The sequence below is a fragment of the Macaca mulatta genome, chromosome 8 (assembly GCF_049350105.2).
Source record: "Macaca mulatta isolate MMU2019108-1 chromosome 8, T2T-MMU8v2.0, whole genome shotgun sequence".
In the NCBI taxonomy this organism is placed as follows: Eukaryota; Metazoa; Chordata; class Mammalia; order Primates; family Cercopithecidae; genus Macaca; species Macaca mulatta.
The window spans coordinates 110567064-110590652 of record NC_133413.1 but is presented as its reverse complement, the minus strand read 5'-3'; the positions used below and the strand labels follow the sequence as shown (position 1 = coordinate 110590652).

Here is a 23589-nt window from a genome sequence, read left to right as displayed (position 1 = left end):
TCTATTAATAAAATACTTAGCCACTTACCTTAAACCTTTCTGCTTTACTCAGATATAAAAGATGCTGATACACCAGTGAGGGATCTTTTTCAATAAGATTATTTTTCAGAGACTGAATGAGGAGGAGGAATGTATCCCCTTCAAGTTTGTTACTTAACAACATTGGCAAATCTTTTGGTGCAGTGATGGCTAAAAGATGTGCACAGGCTTCTTTATCCTTCCTGGTACTGAGAGCATTTATAATCTGACCAAATTCATAGGCATTATTAGGCTTGGCTATCGGAAGTTTCTCAGGGTCTTCTGGTGACCCACTGCTTTTGTCTCCCTTCTCAGAAGCAAGGCATCCCGTGGAGACCTCCCCTGCGGGTCTTCCAGGCTCCTCCTCATTGCCTTCATTCACCTTCATGAGGTAAAAAAAACGCATTGTGACACTGAACCACAATCACCACACATACCCTAAGTACGTCTGTCAGAATGAGAATTGAAAACTACAAGTAGACTGTATTGTAGTCCAGTTCCAAGTGAAAAATTTGTAATAATTTTTTTTAGGAGGAGAAGTTTTAGGGTATAAGATCCAATTCATAAAAGTTTTAAAAAATTATTTGACATTGAAACTATGACAACAAAATTTAATTTTTAGACCTTCCCATAAATACAATTGTTGTATAAATGCCCATATCAGTTTTATCTCCTTTTCACAATAAATTTTAACAGAGAAATTAGCTTACATTGCTTGATTATCCTAAAACAGTTTTTTCTTCCTTCCTTAAAGAGAGAGAAAAAAAAAAACTTTCCTAGCTTCTCTTACGTATTAGCCTCTTACTCTTAGTGGAAATGTGAGACTGTAAATGGGGTATTAGCATTCATGAATGTACAGGGATTCACAGCCTAACATTCTTCCCTAATATTAGAGAAAAACATTTTAGTTATCTGAATCACAAAGGCAGTTTGATCCTGAGGTAGTTTGAGATCTCTGATGAGGTAGTCATATTTCAGAGTGCTAAAAAGGTCTGAATCAATCTGGAAAACCTCTATGAGGTGAGGTTTTCAGGGCCCCTGTAACAAAATCAGTCCCGTCAGGATTCTCCAGGTGTACCCTGAAGCAAAGTCAGTGGCCGTTGGTTCCCAGTGTACTTTGGAGTGGGAGCAGTACAGATGGAGGCCAAAGAAAGGAAGAACTGCAGTAACGCAGAGATTCCCAGTACCATCCATGGACCCACGTTGGGAAATACAATGGCTATCATTGCAAAGGAGACGTTTTGTTGCTGGTTAAAATTTTGTCACTGATCATCAGAATAAAAATAAAAAATTAAAAATGTTTTAGAACTCATAGGAATATGACCTTAGAATCCAGTCTGAGGTCCCCAAAAGAGTACTTTAAAAGATAATCAAATACAAATACCTCTTGAATCTCAATTTTCCTTCTCTCCTTTTCTTTGTTGAATGATGCTGTCTTATCCTTAAGATTAAGGAGTCTAGTTACCTCTTCCAGTTCCATCTTTGCCTCAATAATACTTGAGTCTAGTAGGAGAACTTTATTGAGATCAATTAAGCTTTTCTGATAATTCTGTAAGTAGGAAGACAAGAGAAAATAACTTTCATAAATAGAAGGAGCCTAGACTAACCTGAGTGGGAGTGGGGTTGACGAAGTGAGTTGTGCAGTATGTGTGCAGGGTCCACTTTAATACCACTCTTATAAAGTGAGCCTAAGGGGTGAGTATGCAGCTGAAATATTATAACCCATAATACAGTGAACATCTACTATAGAAGAAAAAGCACAGGATCTGGAGTTAGAAAACGCAAGTTAAATTCTGTATCACCACAACCTTCCCAGTCCCTGACACATTAAGCACTTGTTGCTTGCTGAATGAATAAATGAAAGAATGAACTCATCCTTGTATTAGCACCTACTAGCAATGAAACTTAAACAAGATCCTACTTAACCTTTCTGGGCTTCAGTCTTCTCATCTTTAACATAAAGGGAACAAAAGCTCTATTCAAAGTTTCACAAGGCTGTACCAAGAAATAAATAAATGAATAAAAAGTGGCTTAAACCTATAAAGGACTATGCAAATGGTAGTTATTATAATACTTTTGTTCCATAAAATCCTTCCAGGTTGTTTATTCTTTGAAATTGGCTAGAGTCAACATTTAATCTTCCATGAGTCACACAATACATTGAAGAAGTTGAGGGGAAAGAAAGGGCATTTAACAAGACATGACCACTGAATCTAGTAGCAGAGACAGATGCCCCAAAGTCAGTCTGTTGTGACAAGCTATGTTCTAAACTACAGACTAGACCCATGTTTTGAATAAACCAAACTGTGAAGAGGCAAAGAACTGCAAGGATGTGTAACCTCTTTAAGTATTCATGACACATCACTAACAGCATGCACAAGAGGCTGAGCACAGATAAGCTGAGCTAGTGATTATGTGACATTCCTGGGGGCCTAGCTGTAATCCCACATGCCTTTCCCCTCCCCCACAGCAACACACCAGAGCAAGAGGGATATATTTAAAGGGATAACCTTAAATCTGCTCTAATTTATAAAAGTAAATTATTTACAAAGTATAACAAATCTCCAGATACCACTGTCCTACACCAGCACTGCAACCTACTAGGGGGGAAAATGATACTGTATGTATATCCTAAGTGTTCTAGGCAGGGAGCCATACCTGAAAGGCAAGGGAGTGGAGCAGGAGGGCAAGCTGAGGAAGTAATACAAGCTAATTCTTACCATTTTAAGCATTTTACAAGTATTACTTTACTCTCACAACAGCCCTATAAATATTACCTTTTATTGTTCCCATTTTAAAAATGAAGAATGGGATGATCACGACAGCAATGACCAGAAAGTGGATGATTACACAGTGTGGAGCTCAAGGGAAAGGACTGGAAATAGAGACCTGTGAGCCACAGCCTTGGAAATGGAAGCTCAACACCCTAGGAGTCAATGGGATCATTTTCATGAATCCAGAAAGTCTCTGCCTAAAGAGCAGCCTGACTGGTTGGAAGAGACATAAGAAAACAAAAAGTGCACATTGACAAGTGTTAGCACTGCAGACAAGCATGAAGAGAGGGTAGAATGGCAGCAAGGGCGTAGACAGAATTGGGCAAGGAGGCAGCTAAGAGGGGGCCAGGCTCATTCACTCACAGATGGTCTCTGAGCATGTCCATGTGCCAGGAGCTAAGAGGACCACGGACAAGACGAGGAAGGACAGACTTAGGCCTTGCATTTATGGAAGCTTACGTCCTATGAGGGGAAACAATTAAAAACATGTTAACAAATGAATAAATAATTACAGACTGTCATTGATGCCATGAAGAAAACTAAAGGTTGAGATGGATACTAACAAGAGAGCCTCCTTTTTCTACAGTTACAGGTGTCAGAGAAGTCAAGACCTGAAGAGAACCCAGCCATGCAGTGTAGAGGGAAGAGCAGAGCTCATACAAACAGAAAGTGTGTCCCAGCACATTGGGAGGCTGAGGTGGGTGGATCACCTGAGGCCAAGAGTTTGAGACCAGCCTGACCAACACAGCTAAACCTTGTCTCTACTAAACATACAAAAATTAGCCAGGCATGGTGGTGTATGTCTGTAGTCCCAGCTACTCGGGAGGCTGAGACAGGAGAATCACTTGAACTCGGGAGGTAGAGGTTGCAGTGAGCCAAGATCATGCCACTGCATTCCAGCCTGAGTGACAGAGCAAGACTCTGTCTCAAAAATAAACAACAAACAATAACAACAAAAAACCAGAAAATGTGGCTTTGACAAGAAAGGCAATAAAAGTTGCTAACAACCTCATTAGGCCTTTAAAAAGGGATGTATTATGATCACATGTTTGTGATAATATTTACCATTAATAGTTTTGCTGAAACCATAAAAGTAATTTTATGATATTCTTTTTGATATTTGTATTGATACATAACAATTGTATGTATCATCCTCTATGGCATCCTCTTTTGGGTGGATCTTGCAGCATCCTCTATTGGGTGTAAATTTCCTAAGTAGGCACCATGTCTTTATTCACCTCTATACTCCTAACACGTAGCACATAATTGGCACTCAATAAGAGAAATAAATTGTAAATAAAAGCAAAATGTTCAGTGATCTCTTCTTACAAAGAATAGCTGTACATTAAAGAAAGCTCATATTTTTCAAAGCTAGCACCATTAAAAATAACTATTAAAGTCAGAAAACAAACAGAAGATCTGAGAAAAGCAGAGTGTTGAGCTGGGAGCTAAAAAGGCAGGGCACCTACCATGGTGAGCCCCTGTGCCACTTCCTCATTGCAGTCACACTGGGCAAACAGGCCTGGGCGTGAGTTCTGACACAATCTATAAGCAGTTGTGGCCTTTGAAGATCCTGAAATTAGGCCAAGCATGGTGACTCACATCTGTAATCCAGGCATTTTGAGAGGCCAAAGTGGGAGGATTGCTTGAGGCCAGGAGTTTAACACCAACCCTGGCCAACATAGTGAGACCCTGTCTCTCTCAAACATTTTTTTGAATTCTGAAATTAAATTCACCTGGCACATACCTCAAATTACTGGACAACAAATCAAGCTATAAGCTACCAGCCTCATAATCTGGTGGGATAGGGTTACTCAAATTTGGGATTATTTTTGTGCATCATAATATAATTTCTAGAATTCATTCCAAGGAAATAGAAAAGTCCAATGAAGTATTAATGATGATACCCACACAAATTAAAGTCCAGTCTTTCATTAGGGTGCAGCTTCTGACCTTTAGTCAGCTCACCAGGTTCAGAAAGTCAGGCAGCCACTAAGAGGTAAACATGCTCCAAGAGTTTGGCCATCTGTAAACTCATAAGCCATACAGATCCTCATTTACCAAATCTACTAAGCTCAAAGAGGTGAGTACATTTCAAGGAGTCTCTTTTAATTTGTGGTGCCATACACCATCTAGGAAATTTTTTAAGAAGTGAGTGTGTTGCTAACCAAAAAAAAGAGGGCCAGCGGGGAGGCATGTGTTAGGGTCACATGGACACTGTGTGGCTCTGTCAGCATGGGGCGGGGGTCACAGGGCAGCACGGGGGTCCTGGCAGGACGTGCAGGCATGACTGCACTGCAACCAGAGTGGATCTATGATCTGGAAAAGCTGGCCATGCGGTGCACCTGGGTGGTCCTCATTTGCTATCCTATGCAACATGACTGCTCTTCTCCCTGCAGAACCTAGATAGTTTCCTTTTCAGTGATGGGCACGGAATTAAAACAACTATCTCAGACTAAATCAGTCAAAACAATCCTCTCCCCACTCCCAAGCTGCCCTGCTCCTGAATGCTCCCCACTATCACACCACTGCCCTCAGCCACCCAGCCAGAATCTGGGAGGCATCCCCTTCATCACTTCCCCTAGACATTTGACTGCTATGTCCTGTCAACTTTACCATCAACCCATGAATTGGCCCCTTCCCTTCTGTTATGGGCTGAACTATGTCCCCACAGAAATTCCTGTGTTGAAGTTCTAACCTCCAGTACCTCAAAATGTAACCACATTTGGAGACGGGGCCTTTAAAGAGGTAATCGAGTTAAAATCAGTAGGCCCCACCTAGTCCAAGATTACTGTGTCTTTATAAAAAGAGAAGATGTGGGCGCGCGCACACACACACACACAGGGAAGGCCACATGGAGACCCAGGGAGAGGACAGCATCTGTAAGCCAGAGACATAGGCCTCTGAAGAGACCACCCCTATTAACACCTTACGCTGAGACTTCCCACCTCCAGAATAGATTTCTGTGGTTCAGGCCACCCAGTCTGTGGTGCTTTGTTATAGCAGCCACAGCAGCTAACATACTTCTCCCTTTCCTTGGACATTACTTTCCTTCAGGTACCTGCTTCTCACCTTGGTGATCTCTCACTTGCCTTCCTCCTCATCCTGGGCTCCTCTGATCAACCTTCCATGAGGTCCCCAAATCTGATTCATTACACCACCATTTACCCAGCTCTGGAGCCTCCGCCACCTTCAGAATTAAGTCCAGCCTCCTCAGCATGGCTTACCAAGCCCCTCAGGATCTGACCATCTCCCTCTATCCCCACTCCTAGTCGCATCTGGCCTCCAGCTGTACAGTTTGTAAACAAGTCCATCCATTAAAAATGTGCACAAGAATGTCACAGCAGCTTTATTCCTAACAGCCCCAAACTGGAAACAACCTGTGTTATCAACTGGTGAATATATACACAAATTGTGATATATTCATACAACACAGTGATAAAAAGGAACAGTTCCTGATACCCACAGAGTATAAACAAATACCAGGTTATGCTGAAAGAGGCCAAACAGCAGAGTCCATTCTATATGATTTATGGTAATGTCCAAAAGAATCAAAACTAATCTATAGTGGTAGAAATCAGATGAATGGCCGCCTGAGGGTAGGGGCGGAGGGAGGGAGATTTATTGTACAGGGGCACAGAGAACTTTCTAGAAAGATGAAAATGTTATTTTTAATTTTTAGCACACAGCACCTTCGGAAGAAAATGTTCTTTATCTTGATTGGGATATTGGCTACAAGAGGATATGCACATACCAAAAGTCAATGACCTGCATACTTACAATGTATGACTTCATCGTATTACACCTTAATAAAATTGAGTTTTAAGAAAATTATTTCAGGAAATACTATTTTCCAGTATGTTCTGGTTTTTCTTTGTGATGTTATTTTCTATAAATATGAACACTCATTCATTAGGATTTCCATGCAGAAGAATCTGCATGAAGAAAAGTGACAATGTCCACTTTCTTCTAAACTAATGGTATGGTTTTCTTAGAGAAGAATGGCATTCTACAGACTTACACTGACCATCAGCTGGTTTAAGGCCCAGATCACTATAAGCTTTCAAGTCACTGACGTGTCTCTCTCAACTTCCGCTGGGTCACCCATCTTCCATTCTAATGCCTTCCCCACCCAACCTCCAACACCAATCCTTGCTGGAGGAACCAGTAGCATTACCCCTAGCTTTTGGTAATACAGTACCAAACCTTCCTGTGTCTTAAAATGAACCTACTAACAATATTCCTCAGAAAACTAGAGAACAAATCATCATTTTGGAGCTGGAAGGAATCTTAGAAGCAATCTAGTTTCGCATTATGGTTAGGGGTGAAATCTGAGGCCTCTATCAAGGTTTTAGAACTGGTTAGTACAGTTCTAGGATTAAATCCAAGAATAATCTCAATCCCATCCCAAGATCTGGAGATTTATCCTTTGAAAACCACTTGATTTGTTCAGAACTGAAGTTTATGCATTAAAATGAAGATTTCCTCACCTTGAGTCCTTTATGAGCCAGAGCTCGTCTATAGCAGGCTTTCACGTTCCCATCATCTAGCTGAAGTGCCTGATCACAGTCCTGCTTTGCCTCTTCAAACTGGCACAGCTTCAAGTAACAGAGAGCTCTGGCATAATGCAACGGAACTCAGTATTATGAAAGGTAAAGATCGGATATCTATAAGTTTAGATAGCTAAGAAAAATCAGAAAATAGCTCAATATGTCTGTTTCTATACCACTGCGGTTTCCATTGAAACTTAACATTTGATTCAATTATATGGCACTGGGGATACAACTGCAAACAAAATACAGTCACAGCCCTCAAGGAGGATGCAATCAAGTGGAAGAGACAGACCATTAAAACAAGTGAACACAATAAAATCTGTGCAAAGTACTCTGGGAGCACACGGCTGAGAACTACATCAGATTCAGTGGGGCTGAGACAAGGCGCAGAGCAGGCAGGCAAGACTTCCTGGAATAAGTGACATCTAAGTCAAAATCTAGAGTATGAAGTTAAGAATTATCCAATGTAAACGCACTGGGTTGGAAGAGTTCAGACAGAGGTAGCGGGGAGTGGAGGCCAAAGACACAGCGAGTACACAGACCTATGGTGGGAGAGAATATGGTGTTCTTGAAGAATTAAGAAGAGTTCCATATGGCTGGAATGCAGGGATGAGGCTGGATGAGCAGGCAGGCCAGATCATGAAGGGCACTGGAAGTCATGGCAAGGAGGCTGAGCTTTATAAACTGAGCTTACTGGAAGTCCGATGAAGGGTTTTTAATAGGGGCTGACACGTTTGCCATGTTTGAGACAGTCCCTCTGGCTACAGCTTGGAGAATGAGATGATGGAACAAAGCTGTGCAAGGACACCAAGACGGTGCTGTGGACATTTAGGAGAGGAAAATGGCCCAGAGCAAGGGAATGACAGGAGGGTGGTGGCAAGGAGACAGGGTCACGCTGAAGATGGATTTGGGATTTAGAAGGTAGGAGCATCTGAGCTTGCTGACTGGAAGAGGGAGGTCGGGGATGATATCCAGCCCTGAGTGCAGAAGAGATGGGGGGCGCTTCGGTCTGGAGCTCAGAAGACAGAGATTTGGGAGACATCATTGTAAGGCAGTAAGTGGACCTGGGGAGAGGATGCAATGGCCTCGAGAGTATGTAGAAAGGAAAAAGGATCTAGACCCTCAGAACTATGAGAATTCTAGAGAAAGAAAAGCCTACAGGAGGAGAGGGAGAGGAAGAGAAGCAGGCAATGAGCTGCCTGCCTCCTCTGCAGCCAAGAGGAGGAGGAGTCTTCACAGAAAACTGAGTGGCCAATAATGCCCAATCCTACAGAGGCTGAACAGGAGAAGGGCAGAAAAACATCTGTTGGATTCAGTGACATCTTTTGGATTTAGTGACATCTTTTGTCCAATATTCTATCACCATATTCTATATAGGTATCTTTTACCACGAGGTAAAGATGGTACCTGAGCAACAGTCTGCCCATTCCTGCTGCACACTATCAATGACGCTGGTGCCTTCCCGCAGCACTTCAGAAGGAAAAGGGCGTTCTCCATAAGACACTATTTTGAAAAGTCATTGATTCCTGCTCCTCCCACACTGGACAATGCCCAGGCCCAGCTAGCTGCAACGAGGCCGGCAAGCCAGGAAATGCTGAATCAGAGTTGCACAAGCCAAAGCAGCCACGGTCGCTTTTGGGAACCTGGTGGCACATACTATGTCAGACCTCCCATCCCGCCCACACCTCAGGCTTCCAGTCTCTGTAGAACTCCCGCAGTCTCATTTCTTTCAGAAACCCTTGGTTAGGACAGCTTGCTATAGAAATTCCTAGAACCATCACAAAAACTTTGGCAATTATTTGTGTTAATAAGTTACTTAAAATATTTTTAATCAAAACTATTAACATAAGAAATATATAAAGTTACAAAGAACTTGCCTGTTTGTATATATGGCACATTCCTTATTGTTAATCTTTAAGCATTCGCTATATTTCCTGAGGGCGTCTTTATAGTTTTTGTCATTTACACATTGATTTCCTTCTTCCTTAAGGGCTTTAAATGTTTTTTCATCTATAGAACAAAAAAACAAAAAAGAGGAAGTATTTGTACACGGACCTCTATGAAACCTTAAGTAGAGCTGTAAGTAAATCCTCTATTGCAAATTAACTTGACCACACAGCATGCAGAGCAAAAATCTAAATGGAACAAAACTTTGTAGACAAATTAAAATGACAAATAGGCTATAAGTAAAAGTAATTACAGAATTATGATACTATTATTTTCTAATTAGAAAATAAGATACAAATGCCGTGTGCGGTGGTTCACGCCTGTAATCTCAGCACTTTGGGAGGCTGAGGCGGGCAGATCACCTGAGGTCAGGAGTTCAAGACCACCCTGACCAACATGGAGAAGCCCCATCTTAACTAAAAATATAAAATTAGCCAGCGTAGTGGCGCATGCCTGTAATCCCAGCTACTCAGGAGGCTGAGGCAGGAGAAGCGCTTGAACCTGGGAGGCGGAGGTTGCGGTGAGCCAAGATCATGCCATTGCACTCTAGCCTGGGCAACAAGAGCGAAACCCCATCTCAAAAAAAAAAAAAAGACACAAGTAATAATTTCATCATGTTATCCATCTTGACGTGCCATCTTTTCTCTACTAGGATTCTAAAGACAGTGACAGAGGCCAGAACCACCTTAGAGATGGAGAGAATTGAGCAAACAATGCTAACAGGGCTCAGGTGACTATATCACAAGAGGCAGAATCTCCAGTAAGGCTGCACATGTGAACTAGCAACCCTCAGTGTTTTCTGTCATCTCCATCTATGCTGCCTCACACAGCACTTTTACAGTGGTACAGGAGCACTTCAGACCTCTGGTTAAGCTTGGATACGACAGAACCAGTCAATGAAATGGGATACAAATATCCACAGTGTTCTGTTTGGCAACTATTTTGTGAATAGTGAACACTCTTCTTAAAGCCTGAAGTGAACATCTATCTGGCACCCCAAATTTCCTTGGGAAATCGTATATCTTTCATTCTCTGCTCCTTTGGTTTAAGTGAAGCAAACCTCACCCCAGCCCTAACCTTTGGGATAATCATTTTATTAATCAGCACATCGGTCCTATGGCCATAGTAATCCAATTGTTCAGGGATGGGTCTATAAGACCTGATAAAATGTTTTGAAAGATTCTTATAAAATAATTCTTGTTCTTTCCTGTGGAATTTAAGGCTCAAAAGAGGAGCTATTTTGCCATCTTGTGATAAAAAGGGATGGTGTGAGAATGGGGCCATCAGAGCAAGTAAGAGGCCAAGATGGAGAACTGGAATCTCTGAGTCCTGAATCCAGCCATCCCTGCAACCACTCCACCTGGGGACTTGTCCATAGTAAGTGCCCATAAACAGTTTTTTGCTTACTTGAGGCATTATAAGTTGGGTTTTCTTTCATCTGTAATCAGAGTCTGAACTGCTCATTACCAGAATTATAGACTATCCCTATTAACTTGCTGTGAACATTGCTGACAACCTGCTCAGAATCTGTTTCCGGGACCTCAGTATTCATTCAGCTATCACCCCTCTCCTATTCAGACCACGTGTTCAGGGAAGGCTGACCTCACTGATCAAAACCCCAGGTCTAAGCCAGTCAGTGCATGGGGCGTTTCCTCATCAAAGAGATTGGCTCAGGGATGGGCACATGGTCCAATTCAGATGAATAGAATAACAGATTAAAAAGCCTGGGCTTTGAGGAAATGTACTTCCTCATTCTTTTGGTGTTTTTTTTTTTTTTTTTTTTTTTTGAGATGGAGTCTCGCTCTGTCGCCCAGGCTGGAGTGCAGTGGCGCAATCTTGGCTCACTGCAAGGTCCACCTCCCGGGTTCACGCCATTCTCCTGCCTCAGCCTCCCGAGTAGCTGGGAGTACAGGTGCCCACCACCACGCCCGGCTAATTTTTGTATTTTTAGTAGAGATAGGGTTTCACCGTGTTAGCCAGGATGGTCTCGATCTCCTGACCTCAGTGATCCTCCTGCCTTGGCCTCCCAAAATGCTGGCATTACAGTCGTGAGCCACCAAGCCTGGGCTACTTCCTCATTCTTAATGCCATCAAAAGCAATGGTTTCCCTCTCTCTTTGGACATTGATATGTGCAGATGTAAAGCCTAAAACTGCTACAGTTCTATTGTTTTCCTGCTACAGCCTAAGCCTCGATGAGCTGAGCCTGATTTACAGCCTGTCTGGGCCCTTTCAGTGACATGAGCCAAGACCGTCTCTTACACTTTAAGTCAACAGATTTTCTGTTACTTACAACCAAGTTTTCAAACATACACAAAATATTAAAATTTGAAGTTTTAAACCTAGGTAATAAGTTTATCCTATGGAATAATCTGATATATAATAAAAATCCATAAATTAAACTTTTGGATTTTGCAATCTTAAAATCTTCTGATAGATAAATTTATTATTTTTTTATTATTTGTTTTTGAGATGGGGTCTGGCTCTGTCGCCCAGGCTAGAGTGCAGTGGTGCAGTGGTGCAATCTCAGCTCACTGCAACCTCTGCCTCCTGGACTCAAGCCATCCTCTCACCTCAGCCTCCCAAGTAACTGGGACTACAGGCACGTGCCACCATGTCCAGCTAATGTTTGTATTTTTAGTAGAGACAGGGTTTTGCCATGTTGCCTAGGCTGGTCTCAAACTCCTGAGCTCCGGCCATCTGCCTGCCTCAGCCTCCCAAAGTGCTGGGATTACAGGCATGAGCCACCGTACCCAGCCAATTTTTTTTTTTTTTGGTAGAAATGGGGGTCTTGCTTTGTTTCACAGGCTGGTCTTGAACTCTTGGCCTCAAGCGATCCTCCTGCTATGGCCTCCCAAACTACTGGGATTACTGCTAAGAGCCACCATGCCCAGCCCCTTAAATTTATAATGTAAACTCAGAATGTAAACAATAATCTTATTTGTCCCTCTGCACAAATTGTATAAAATACTAGTTTACTTTTCATCTTTTATTTCAAATCACAGAATATTTCTGCCCATGTTTCAAAAGATCTCACACAGTCTAGGCTACTCACACCTGTTACCCCAGCACTTTCAGAGGCTGAGACAGAAGGATTGCTTGAGCCCAGGAATTTGAGACCAGCCTGGGCAACATAATGAGATCCTGTCTCTATAAAAAATACAAAATTAGCCAGACATGGTTGCACACACCTGTAGTCCCAGTGACTCAGAAGGCTGAGGTGGAAAGACTGCCTGAACCCAGGAGGTTGAGGCTGCAGTGAGCCAAAATTGCACCACTGCACCACAGCCTGGGCAACAGAGCAAGATCCTGTCTAAAAAAAAAAAAAAAAAAAAAATTCCTGACATAATAGGGTCAAATAGTACTTTCCCAATCCTGGTATAGAAACCCTGAAATAGAATATTAGGGAAGATTTTGCTGAAAAATTTTTCTCAAGCTTTTATCCTCCAGTGTCTTTAAACCTTTGGTATCCATTCTCACTATCAATCAGTAAACAAATACGGACAGAAAAATTCAAACACAGTTGATTATACCTGTGCTATGGTGTGCTAGCTCACAGCTATAGATGCATTTTGTTAGTAAGAAGTAGCTCTTATTTACTGAGCAAATGCTTTGTGTCAGGCCCTATTAATAACAGGCTCTAGAAAACTACAGATCTCCATGATTTTCCTGGGACTGCTAGATCATCTACTTGGCAGACGTCCCCTGTCTGCTCTTTCTTGGCAGTAAAGAAAATGAGGGTCCAACACTAGCTATCTGGACATCATGGCTCAGGAACCTCAGGGCATCTATAAAATGAAGCACAGCCTGGGGACACAAATGGAGTTTCTAAGCTTTGTGGGAGAAATGGGGCCTTAGCTGGCTTTAAAGCAGAAAGCAAGGGTGAAGTCACATTTATTAAATGCTTACTTACTATGCTCAAAGTAATAATGTAGGCACTAAGGAATACAAATTTTTTAACAACTACGATAAAGGCAGAAGGAAGTACCTGCATTACACAGTCATTCATCACTCAACAATGGATACGTTCTGCAAAATTTGTCGTTAGGCAATTTTGCTGTTGTGCAAACATCATAGAATGTGGCTACACAAACCTAGATGGTATATTCTACTACACATCCAGGCTGTATGGTGCAAGCTAATGCTCCTAGGCTACAAACCTGTAACAGCATGTTACTGTACTGAATACGGTGGGCAACTGTAACACAATGGTATTTGTGTATCTAAACACAGAAAAGGTATGGTAAGGGTATAGTACAGTAAAAACACAGTAAAGTTACAGTATTATAATCTTATGGGATCACTGTCATAGATGTGCTCCACTGTTGACTGAAATACCATTATGAGCACATGACTATATTTATGTTGTGGGGCTTTATTTTATTATTTTAAACATATCAGTCTTACTCTTTAGCCTCATCACATATAGGGTCTACTGTAGAGCTACATGTTATTTAACTTTTTTTTTTTTTTTTTGAGACAGCATCTCATTCTGTCACCCAGGCTGGAGTGCAGTGACACCATCACAGCTCACTGCAGCCTCAACCTTCCTGGGCTCAGGGGATCCTCCCACCTCAGCCTCCCAAGTAGCTGGGACTATACGCATACACCACCACGGTTGGCTAATTCTTATATTTTTTATAAAGATAGGGTTTTGCCATGTTGCCCCGGCTGGTCTTGAACTCCTGGGCTCAAGTGATCCACCTGCCTCCCAAAGTGCTGGGATTACAGGAATGACCAACTGCACCTGGCCTTCTTTTTCTTATTAGTTATGTTAACAATGTTTAAGAGGTTACTACTGGTTTACACAGTCAGAATATAGTATTTTATATAGACATCTCCATTTATTTCTGAGAACCTCCTTGTGAGACATTTATTAATACATTCCCCTGCCTCAAACCACGCATGGTGGCTCATGCCTATAATCCCAGCACTTTGGGAGGCTGAGCCAGGAGAATCACTTTAGCCCTGGAGTTTGAGACCAGCCTGGGCAACATAGGGAGACTCCGTCTCTACAAAAAATTTAAAAATTAGCCAGGCATGGTGGTATGCACCTGTGGTTCCAGCTACTCAGTAGGCTGAGGCAGGAGTATTGCTTGAGCTTGGGAGGTCGACACTGCAGTGAACCGTGATTGCGCCACTGGACTCCACCCTGAGTGACAGAGCAAGACCCTGTGTCAAAACACAACAAAACAAAAAACGCTTTTACATGTATACTAGTAGGACACAGGAGGTATACAGCAACTTCTTAAGACCATGTAGTTTTAAAGAGGGAGAACATAATTCCAGCACTTTGGGAGGCCAAGGCAGATAGATCATTTGAGGTCAGGAGTTTGAGACCAGCCAAAGAGGGAGAACAGGGACTTCACTTAAACCTAGGTCTGATTCTAGAATTAATGCTCTTATCTCTCTGCTTTACTGTGAAAGTACACACACAGCTCAAGGTAACCTTGAGAAGAAATGAGTGTAGGCGTCCCCCACCTGTGATGTCCTGCTGGTGATGACTGCTGGAGTCTCCTGCTTGTTTTGAGATCATCTCTGTTGCCGGATGCCAAGCTTGCAGTGGCACAGAAGCAGGCACAGCAGGAATAGGTGACAGCTTCTCCCGCCAATTTGGTCCCTCCAGCTCCATTAAAATTCTTGATAGCCTAAAGAGAAAATGAATTTTCTCTGTTGATCATTTAGTTTGCTTTTTATATTACTGAAGGTCAGATTAAGAGTAAAATTTACAAGTGCTATGCAAATGTGTACTTCCTTGTAGAAAACATGCAATCCTGAGCATTTTCTGTCCACATAAACTGTTTTCAAAAATATTTTTACAAGTTATCATAAATGATGCAACTTAGACTATTTTTTAATCAAAACAAAAAATTAAGACATTTTTAATTTGTTAAAAAATTTAATGTATACATAATAAAATTTTATTTTTTGAGAAAGTTAAATATGTTAATAAAACTAAAATTTAAGAGGCCTAGAAGAAATGTCTCCTGTAATATTTAAAATCATTACTAAATTGATAATGTATTACTCTTGAGAATGATCAGAAGTATTTTAGAATTTCTATGCCCAAACTGTACATTATGATAACCACATTACCAACTACTGTGGTTGACAACAGGTGTACAAGACTGGCTGCCAACACTGGTAAGGGCTCGCTGTCATGTGAATAATGCTTTTTCTCAAAACATTTACATGTGGTTAAGATACTCTTTCTTGCTCTGTATTTTTTTCATTTCTATAATTATCAGTTTATTCTTTTGTTTGTTTGTTTGTCTGTCGCCCAGGCTGGAGTGCAGTGATACAATCTCGGCTCACTGCAACCTCTGCCTCCCAGGTTCAGGCAATTCTCCTACCTCAGCCCCCCGAGTAGCTGGGATTACAGGCATGTGCCACCAGACCCAGTTAATTTTTGTATTTTTAGTAGAGACAGGGTTTTGCCATGTTGGCCAGTCTGGTCTCAAACTCCTGACCTCAGGTGATCTCAGCCTACCAAAGTGCTGAGATTACAGGCATGAGCCACCGCACCCAGCCCCATTTATTCTCTTTTCATATGAATGAGGATGAAAAAATAAGATACTAGATTCTACTACAAGGGCTTTTTTATTAATGGCATTTACTGATGGCCATCATAAAATTTAGATTAATGTCCTCGGTGATCACTTATTCATTATTTTAAACATACAGAATGTCATAATTAGATTTAAAAATAAATTAAAAATTATGTCTTTTGAACACATCTGGTTAAAAAGAACTGCTTCATAAGACTGAACTGGTTTACTGGCAATTAGTAGAATAAAGTCAAGTTAGTTAAATCTAGTCGCACATACTTTTTGTGTGAAAAACTTTTATATTTATATGTAGACAAATGTAATGCACATACTTTCCCTGTAGTTTCTTAAACTTAAATTTCCATAGTGATCTTTGGTTATAATAATTGAATCTTACGCTTTAAGATAAAAAAAAATTTTTAATTAATGTATAACCACCCAGAATTGCAGAAGAAAAAGAAGTTTGAGAAAAAAGAATTTTCAAGCAAAACTTGTATTACCAGCAGAGAGGAAGGAAGAAGCAGCTGAAAAGAGATGATGTGTTGCCAGGGAATAAATAAGTATATGCAGGGAAATTTAACATATAAGATTCCTGGAGAGGAAGAGAGGAATATGGTTAATGGAAGACAGAAACAAAATAAATACAGATGTTTAAATTTAAAAACAAAAAAAGCTGCTGCTGCTTAATTTTCCATAATGAACTGGAATAGATGGAAAAACAAGCATAAATATGGGATTCACAAATAAGAAATAGTGAAAAATTTTAAATAGATATTGTATATAAAAATATACATGGCAAAACCAAAGCCGCCTCATCAACAAAATATCAACAAGAACCATTCAATTAAAAAAAGTCTTAAAAGTCAGTTACTTTAAATGAACCTTCTTAAGTACATATAACAAATATAATACAGTCTTCAAAAAGTTAAACATAGTATTACCCAGCAATTCTACTCCTAGGCATATACGAAAAGGAACTGAAAGTAAGTATGCAAACAAAAATTTGTCCATCAATGTTCACAGCAGCACTGTTCACAAGAGCCAAAAGGTGGAAATGACCCAAATGTTCATCAACCAGTGAATGGATAAACAAGATGTGATATGATATATACATGCATATAATGGAATGTTAGCCATAAAAAGCAATGAAGTACTGATCCATGCTATGCCGTGGATGAACCCTGAAGACATGCTAAGTGAAAGAAGCCCGACACAAAAGGCCATATATGATTCCATTTAGATGAAACATCAGAACAGATAAACCCATAGAGACAGAACACAGATTGTGGTTGCCAGGGGCTAGGGGGAAAGGAAAATGGGGTGTGGCTGCTTACTGGGTACAGGGCTTCCTTTTGGGGTGGTGGAAATGTTTTGGAACTAGAAAGAAGTGATGACTGCCCAAGATGGTGTGTGTACAAAATGCCACTGCATGGTACACCTTAGTTAATTTTATGTATGTGTATTCTACCTCAATTTTTTAGAAAAACCATAATGCAAAAAGGTCAGAAATGTCAGTAATCATGGTCTCTCAGACCCATTTCTCCCTTCAACCATTCAGCCTACTATTAATTAGACTTCTTAAAATACCTTTTCTTCAGGCCCTCCTCTCTGCCAGATACTTCCGGTGTCTCCCCATTTTCCATTTCATGATAACTTCTAACACTGTGAGAAGATCTTACTTTCTCCACCTCTACCTTGAAAACTACCAAGCCGAGGATGGGGCGAATTAAAAGCAACAAGCAATGCCCCAAAGCAAAGGAGTGAACCCTATCTTCTCTGTTTGAAAACGCACTCATTTTTATTGAGGATGTCTACTGGACGCACACATAGGGGCAGTGCAGCAACAAAGATGAAAAAACACAATTTCTGACCTCAGGGAACACCTGCTAGAGCCACAGGAAAAAAATTTTAGACAGAGAGACAGCAAACTTAAAAACAATATGGAAGCTGGGTAATAAAAGAGGGCCCAGTGTTATGGGGGCACTGAGAAAGGGAACCTAAGGCGCACCTCTGGGGTAGGGAGACAGTAGATCAGGGAAAGTAGTTTTCTAGAGGAGGCAAGTCCTCTCCTGATAGATGAGAAGGAATTCAAAGACGAAAAGGAGAAAGGGCCTGCAGGCACATAAAAGGAGGCAGCAGATGGCGCCCTGTGGGGTGGCTGTGCAGGGCCAGGTGAGACTGCCTGATCAAGGCCAAGGAAGCTCAAGGTCAAGGAGACTGTGGGTGCCAGAGGTTCAGTGTCATCTCACCCCATCACAGATAATGGATGTATGTCCCTTTCTTCTAGGCAGGCTGGGATCAGACAGGTTCCCTGTGACTACCAAGAGAGCGGTTGTCAGCTCTGCCTATGTATCTTTCCAGCAGGGCTGGGACCACATGGGAAGGTAAGGTCTGATTTTAAAACTTACCTTGAATTACCATTCTCATTTTCGACAATTTTGTTTAAGGTCTCTTCACGTTCTCTCGGCATCCTTCAAAGCCCCCTCAAGTGCTCTCTCCACAAGTTCCGCCCATACAGACACAGGTGGCGTGGTCGCTCTGTGATCCCTTCCCCCAGCCTGGGGATGAACTGCTGTACACTGTTTCTACCCAGCTATATTCTAGTGTGCTTAAAGACGGACATCATGTCGTTTTTTCCCCTTTTTTCTTTTTTGAGGGGAGCAGGCCGTGGTCCAGGACAGGGTACAGTGTAACATATAAATATTTCAGAAGTTATACTTTAAGCAAATGGGATCAGAAAATATCATGCATAACTAGAAATGTTATCCAACTAGTAATTTTTCAAATTTCACCGGAAAGCAATTGATGAAGTCTGGAAGTTTTCACCTTCCCATTCTCATGCTGGGAGTAAATAGGTCATAATATAAATTAAATCCAAATTATTTGCTATTTCACCATTGTAAATTACTACTCATCCTAGATAAGTGTCTATTTACAAGGGCATATGACAGAAATATCTGGCGGGCTCATGAAGATTGCTGTTTTCCTCAGGAGAAACAACAGATATGTTTCCACTGTCAGATATGGTGCCAGTGAACACCTGCAAATCCTGTGGGAGGAGAGGATTCAACACAGCAGTTTTCACCACATTTTTGGATCTTATTCTACAGCTAGTACTGATTGATTTACTTATTTAATTTTAATTTTTTTTTTTAGATGGAATCTTGCTCTGTTGTCCAGGCTGGAGTGCAGTGGTGTGATCTCAGCTTACTGCAGTCTCCACAGCCTGGGTTCAAGCAATTCTCCTACCTCCTGAGTAGCTGGGATTACAGGCGCCTGCCACCACACCCAGCTAATTTTTGTATTTGTAGTTGAGATGAGGTTTCGCCATGTTGGCCAGGCTGGTCTCAAACTCCTGACCTCAAGTGATCTGCCTGCCTTGGCCTCCCAAAGTGCTAGGATTACAGGCATCAGCCACCGTACCCAGCTACTAGTACTGATTTTATGATAGCAATGTAAATACCTTCTTATCACCACATATATTTAAGCAGCACATATGAGTTATATCCTGTGTTACTAAGATCAAAAAATATATATATAGATTGAGCAGTAATAAATAGATCAGAAAACAAATACAAAGGCATTATAGAACAACTCAGAATGTATTAAGAGAGAGTCAGAAATTAAGTTAAGGAAGAGAACCATTTGATGTAATGGAGTAAAAGGCGGCAATCATTGAGGCGATAAAAGTAACTGAGAACACAGCTATACTTTGACATGTTCTTGAAGGAGGGGAAGGGAAAAACAGTACAAAACAACTAGATTTTAGGTAGCTGCCTCAGATTAATTACCTGTTAACACTGTCATTTGCAAGCTGGAGACCACAGTCTATCTGCAACACTGTTTTATAATCCACATAAGCTTTCCCATACTGCTCTAGGGTTTCATAGGCCATTGCCCGCCGCAGAAGAGGTTTCATTGAGAATGGATGAAGTTCCAGAGCCCTAAAGAAGACAAAAATATTATATACCATTTGTTTTGAAAAATGGTCTTTCGTATATACTTCAGTGAGTAGATACTGCGTACTAAACTCTCAAATATGTACACATCCGAGACTTCGTCTTGGGAACCAGGCAACATGCCAGAAAGGCAAATCCAGAGTAAGAGAGCAATCACATTTGTGTTCCTTTCTTTTAAACCAATAGCAAAGCACTCTGCATTTACTCTCTCCCACTGAGGCGAGAGCTCCCTGGCAGCATGCCCTGGCATCCCCAGTCCCCTAACAGAGCAGCATGGCACAAGGCACAGAGCAGGGTTTCAACAGATTCTTGTCGTTGACAGATTAAAAAGAAAATTCTTATTTGCATCTATGTATTTAATAATAAAGTACAGAACCATAAAAGTTGCATCACATTTTGAAAATCGGCACTCTAAAACTTATTAGTTTATTATGATTCACTTGCTGCAAAAGGGCTTCAAAAACAGACCAGAAGGGAATCAAGGAACTAAACATACAATGATTTCTTCTAAGTCATGAATTTTCATCTTGCATGTTTTATTCTTATGAAGTGTTTCCAATATCACTAAAGATGTATCTCATGGTTGTGTTTTTTGGTTTTGTTTGAAGTGTTTAAAGCTACTTCAGCATTTAATATACTTCATTATATTCTGAAGTAGAACAATAAAAAAACTGTACATATAATCCTCGATTTACAATATGGTTATGTCCCAATAATCCCATGGTAAACTGAAAATATGTTAAGTCAAAAGGCAGCACAGAGTCTTTGGTTAAAAAATCACCAATGCTTAAAGACTGAAACCTTGTGGTTGTGTATCCCTTTCACACCATGGTAAAGTTAAAAAATTGTAAATTGAACCACTGTAAGTTAAGGACCATCTGTATTTATGAATGAAAACTATAGTACTCTTGGTTTTAACAAAATCAGCAGAAGCTGCAAAGAAGTCCTCCATGCAGAGATCCTATGAAGAGCCTCCTTTCTATATAACCTACTAACTAGCATCTACACCAGACTGTCCACATTGAAGATTGTGGATTTATTCTTTCAGCTCATGCTATAAGCAGTTAACATATCAAGTAGTTAACTTTCCAGGAAAGCATGAGCAAGGGCTGCTTTCTTTAACTTGTTTTTTTTCCAACAGTCTTAGAAATCTGCTGTGTATTCCTGTCTATAATGATTCAGCAATGAGGAAACATTGACAGAGTATCTGCTATGGGCTAATCACTGTAGACTTCCCCATCTAATCTCACAACAAACCTGTCAGATAAATATTAATATGTTCATTATGTGGGTGAAGAAACAGAAACATGAGGAGTGATGTGCCCACAGGTCAGTTCTTTCTAAGGTGAGCTTCGTGAACGCAAGGGCATTGCCTGTCCTGAGCACCGCTATATTCCTAGTCCTAGATCAACACCTGGGTCATGAGAGGCACTTGGCAAACTTCTCTGTGAGCCCTCAAGAGCCTACACTCTGCCTAACGCAGTACACACAGAACCACTGCAAATGAAGGAACTCTGAGTCATCTGCCACTCAGACCACTCCCCACATCATACAGATACTCAGCTGCACTTGTGGGAGCCCTTCTAGCGTATCATTGAAGTTATTCTAGAAATGCTGTTAAACTTAATCTGCTTCACTTCTCTGAAAAAATAACCAATTTCACTCTGCCTAGGTGTTAGGATTGTGATTGATTTTAATGATCATCTTTGTGCTGTGCTAGTTTTTTCTTAAGTTTTCTATAATAGGTAACTGGTTTTTTTTAAACAGTAAATGTTATTTAAAATATAAAATTAAAATCAAGTAAACATATTTCAACACTAGACAATAGATCCGTGAATATTAGGATCTGTCACCTGTACCACTGCCTTAAATTTAGTTCAGTTTATTGTTTAGGTAATATTAACTCTATGAGCAGAGTCACAACCATGTGACTACCTTCACTTCACAGAAGACTTCCAATGACCAAGGTGCCATTTATCTATTCAAGATGGCCTTAAGCCAAGCTTGGGATCTAAAATTGATGAGATGATGTATTTAATTTTTAGCACTTTCTGCCCAGTAAATGCAAGATTTTTTTCTGTAACCGCAATCCTGCAAATGAATATGAACTTATTAATGGAAATTCCATTAAGGAAAAAAACCACCCATACATAAAAGTAAGCACAGAGAACTTTTGAAGCAGAGCTCACAAAAGAGGCTATCTATTCAAGGTAACACAGTTAAGACCCTAAAGAATCTTCTAATTTCAAGACTGTTAGAGTAGCAAAGATAAGAAAAAGCAGAGAACTGGCCAGGCATGGTGGCTCAAGCCTGTATGTAATCCCAGAACTTTGGGAGGCTGAGGCTGGTAGACCACTTGAGGCCAGGAGTTCAAGACCAGCCTGGCCAAGACCTGTTTCTACTAAAAAAAAAAAAAAAAAGTACAAAAATTAGCTGGGTGAGGTGGTGCACACCTGTAATCCCAGCTACTTGGGAGGCTGAGGTACAAGAACCACTTGAACCCAGGAGGTTCAGAGGCTGCAGTGAGCCAAGATCATGCCATCGCACTCCAACCTGGGTGATAGAGACTCTGTCTCAAAAAAAAAAAAAAAAAAAAAGAAAAAAGAAAGAAAAAGAGAAAGAAAGAAAAGAAAAGAAAAAAGAAAAAGCAGAGAATTACTAGGCAACATTCATTTGTATTTAGCCTGTTGAAATGTCCTCAATGGAAAGTCACCAAAAGACTTTTGGTGTGGTTTAGATAAACCAAAAACGTTCTGATAGATAAGAAAAGTGAAGTTTTTTCTTTCTCAGTGTTTGACTCCTGATACCACTTATCTGGTAATAAGAAGTTTTGGGCCAGGAGCAGTGGCTCATCCCTGTAATCCCAGCACTTTGGGAGGCCAAGCCAGGTGGATCACTTGAGGTCAGGAGTTCAAGACCAGCCTGGCCTGCAGCATGGTGAAACCCCTTCTCTACAAAAAATATGAAAAATTAGCCAGGCGTGGTGGCAAGTGCCTGTAATCCCAGCTACTCGGGAGGCTGAGGAAGGAGAATCACTTGAACCCGGGAGGCAGAGGTTGCAATGAGCCGAGGTTCACGCCACTGCACTACAGCCTGGGGGACAGAGCAAGACTCAGTCTCAAAAAAAAAAAAAAAAAAAAACCTCATGGAACTCTCCAAAGAGCAAAAGATAATTAACTGAAAAACTAAAAAAACAAAACAAAACAAAAAAACACAAAAACTCCCTTTAACATGTATGCAATCTATTTGAATATAATCACTTGAGCTAAAAAGATGTTCACAAAAGCAGAGTGGCTTCTCTAGCCTTAAACAAGATTGAGAATCACTGCTTTAGTGTAAAATCACTCCCTGCTGGGCCTCATCTCCATTTCTCTTACACTGGGATTGGTAGGCCAGCTATCAGAGAAAACATCTGAGTAGATCGGTCTCTACAGAGGTCAGCACCAACAGCAAGGCCAGGTTCCTTGCCTAGAAAACAGCTCTTAAGTTAGTTAGCACAACCTACCTAAACCGACGTCCACTTCCCTCTCAGGCAAGCCATCTCCTGCCCTCCCCTAGGACAAGCCCCCACTCTAGCTTCCCTGGACACTATGGCTGGAGTCCCATCCTTGACTTCCTCCTGTGTCTACACTGAAACGCAGGCAATTTTAGCCAGTAAATGTTCATCGCTTTAGAGGATCTCAGGTAAGGACAACACAAATCCACTCTTCTGCAGCAGCTCTAATGTTAGGGGTCTCAAGTTTTAACTAAAATGTCCTGACCTCCCTCACTGTGGAAAGGCCTAAAACAAGT

At 41.0% G+C, this 23589-nt stretch overlaps 1 protein-coding gene and 2 long non-coding RNA genes across 5 annotated transcripts in view; 2 read left to right on the top strand and 1 right to left on the bottom strand.

Moving 5' to 3' along the window:
• Positions 1-23589, bottom strand: part of SPAG1 (sperm associated antigen 1) — an 80722-nt gene that overhangs the window by 4002 nt on the left and 53131 nt on the right. Inside the window, exons 13-18 of one of the 3 annotated variants that reach the window (XM_015145786.3) lie at positions 19630-19782; positions 14772-14938; positions 9223-9355; positions 7283-7409; positions 1403-1567; positions 29-400 (exon numbers count right to left, since the gene is read on the bottom strand). In XM_015145786.3, the coding sequence (XP_015001272.3) occupies positions 29-400; positions 1403-1567; positions 7283-7409; positions 9223-9355; positions 14772-14938; positions 19630-19782 (1117 nt within the window). Of the gene's footprint in view, positions 1-28; positions 401-1402; positions 1568-4126; positions 4366-7282; positions 7410-9222; positions 9356-14771; positions 14939-19629; positions 19783-23589 lie in introns of those variants that run through there. The other 2 variants (XM_077943914.1, XM_077943915.1) reach the window with 2 other exon arrangements.
• Positions 279-6636, top strand: LOC144329405 (uncharacterized). The gene is made up of 3 exons (XR_003732476.2): positions 279-409; positions 3379-3489; positions 6475-6636. It is a non-coding gene; the product is annotated as an uncharacterized LOC144329405 (long non-coding RNA).
• The window catches only part of LOC114680309 (uncharacterized), a 42043-nt gene continuing 28967 nt past the window's right edge, over positions 10514-23589 (top strand). The window contains exons 1-2 of the long non-coding RNA XR_003732477.2: positions 10514-10669; positions 18126-18222. This is a non-coding gene — a long non-coding RNA (uncharacterized LOC114680309). The remainder of the gene's footprint in view (positions 10670-18125; positions 18223-23589) is intronic.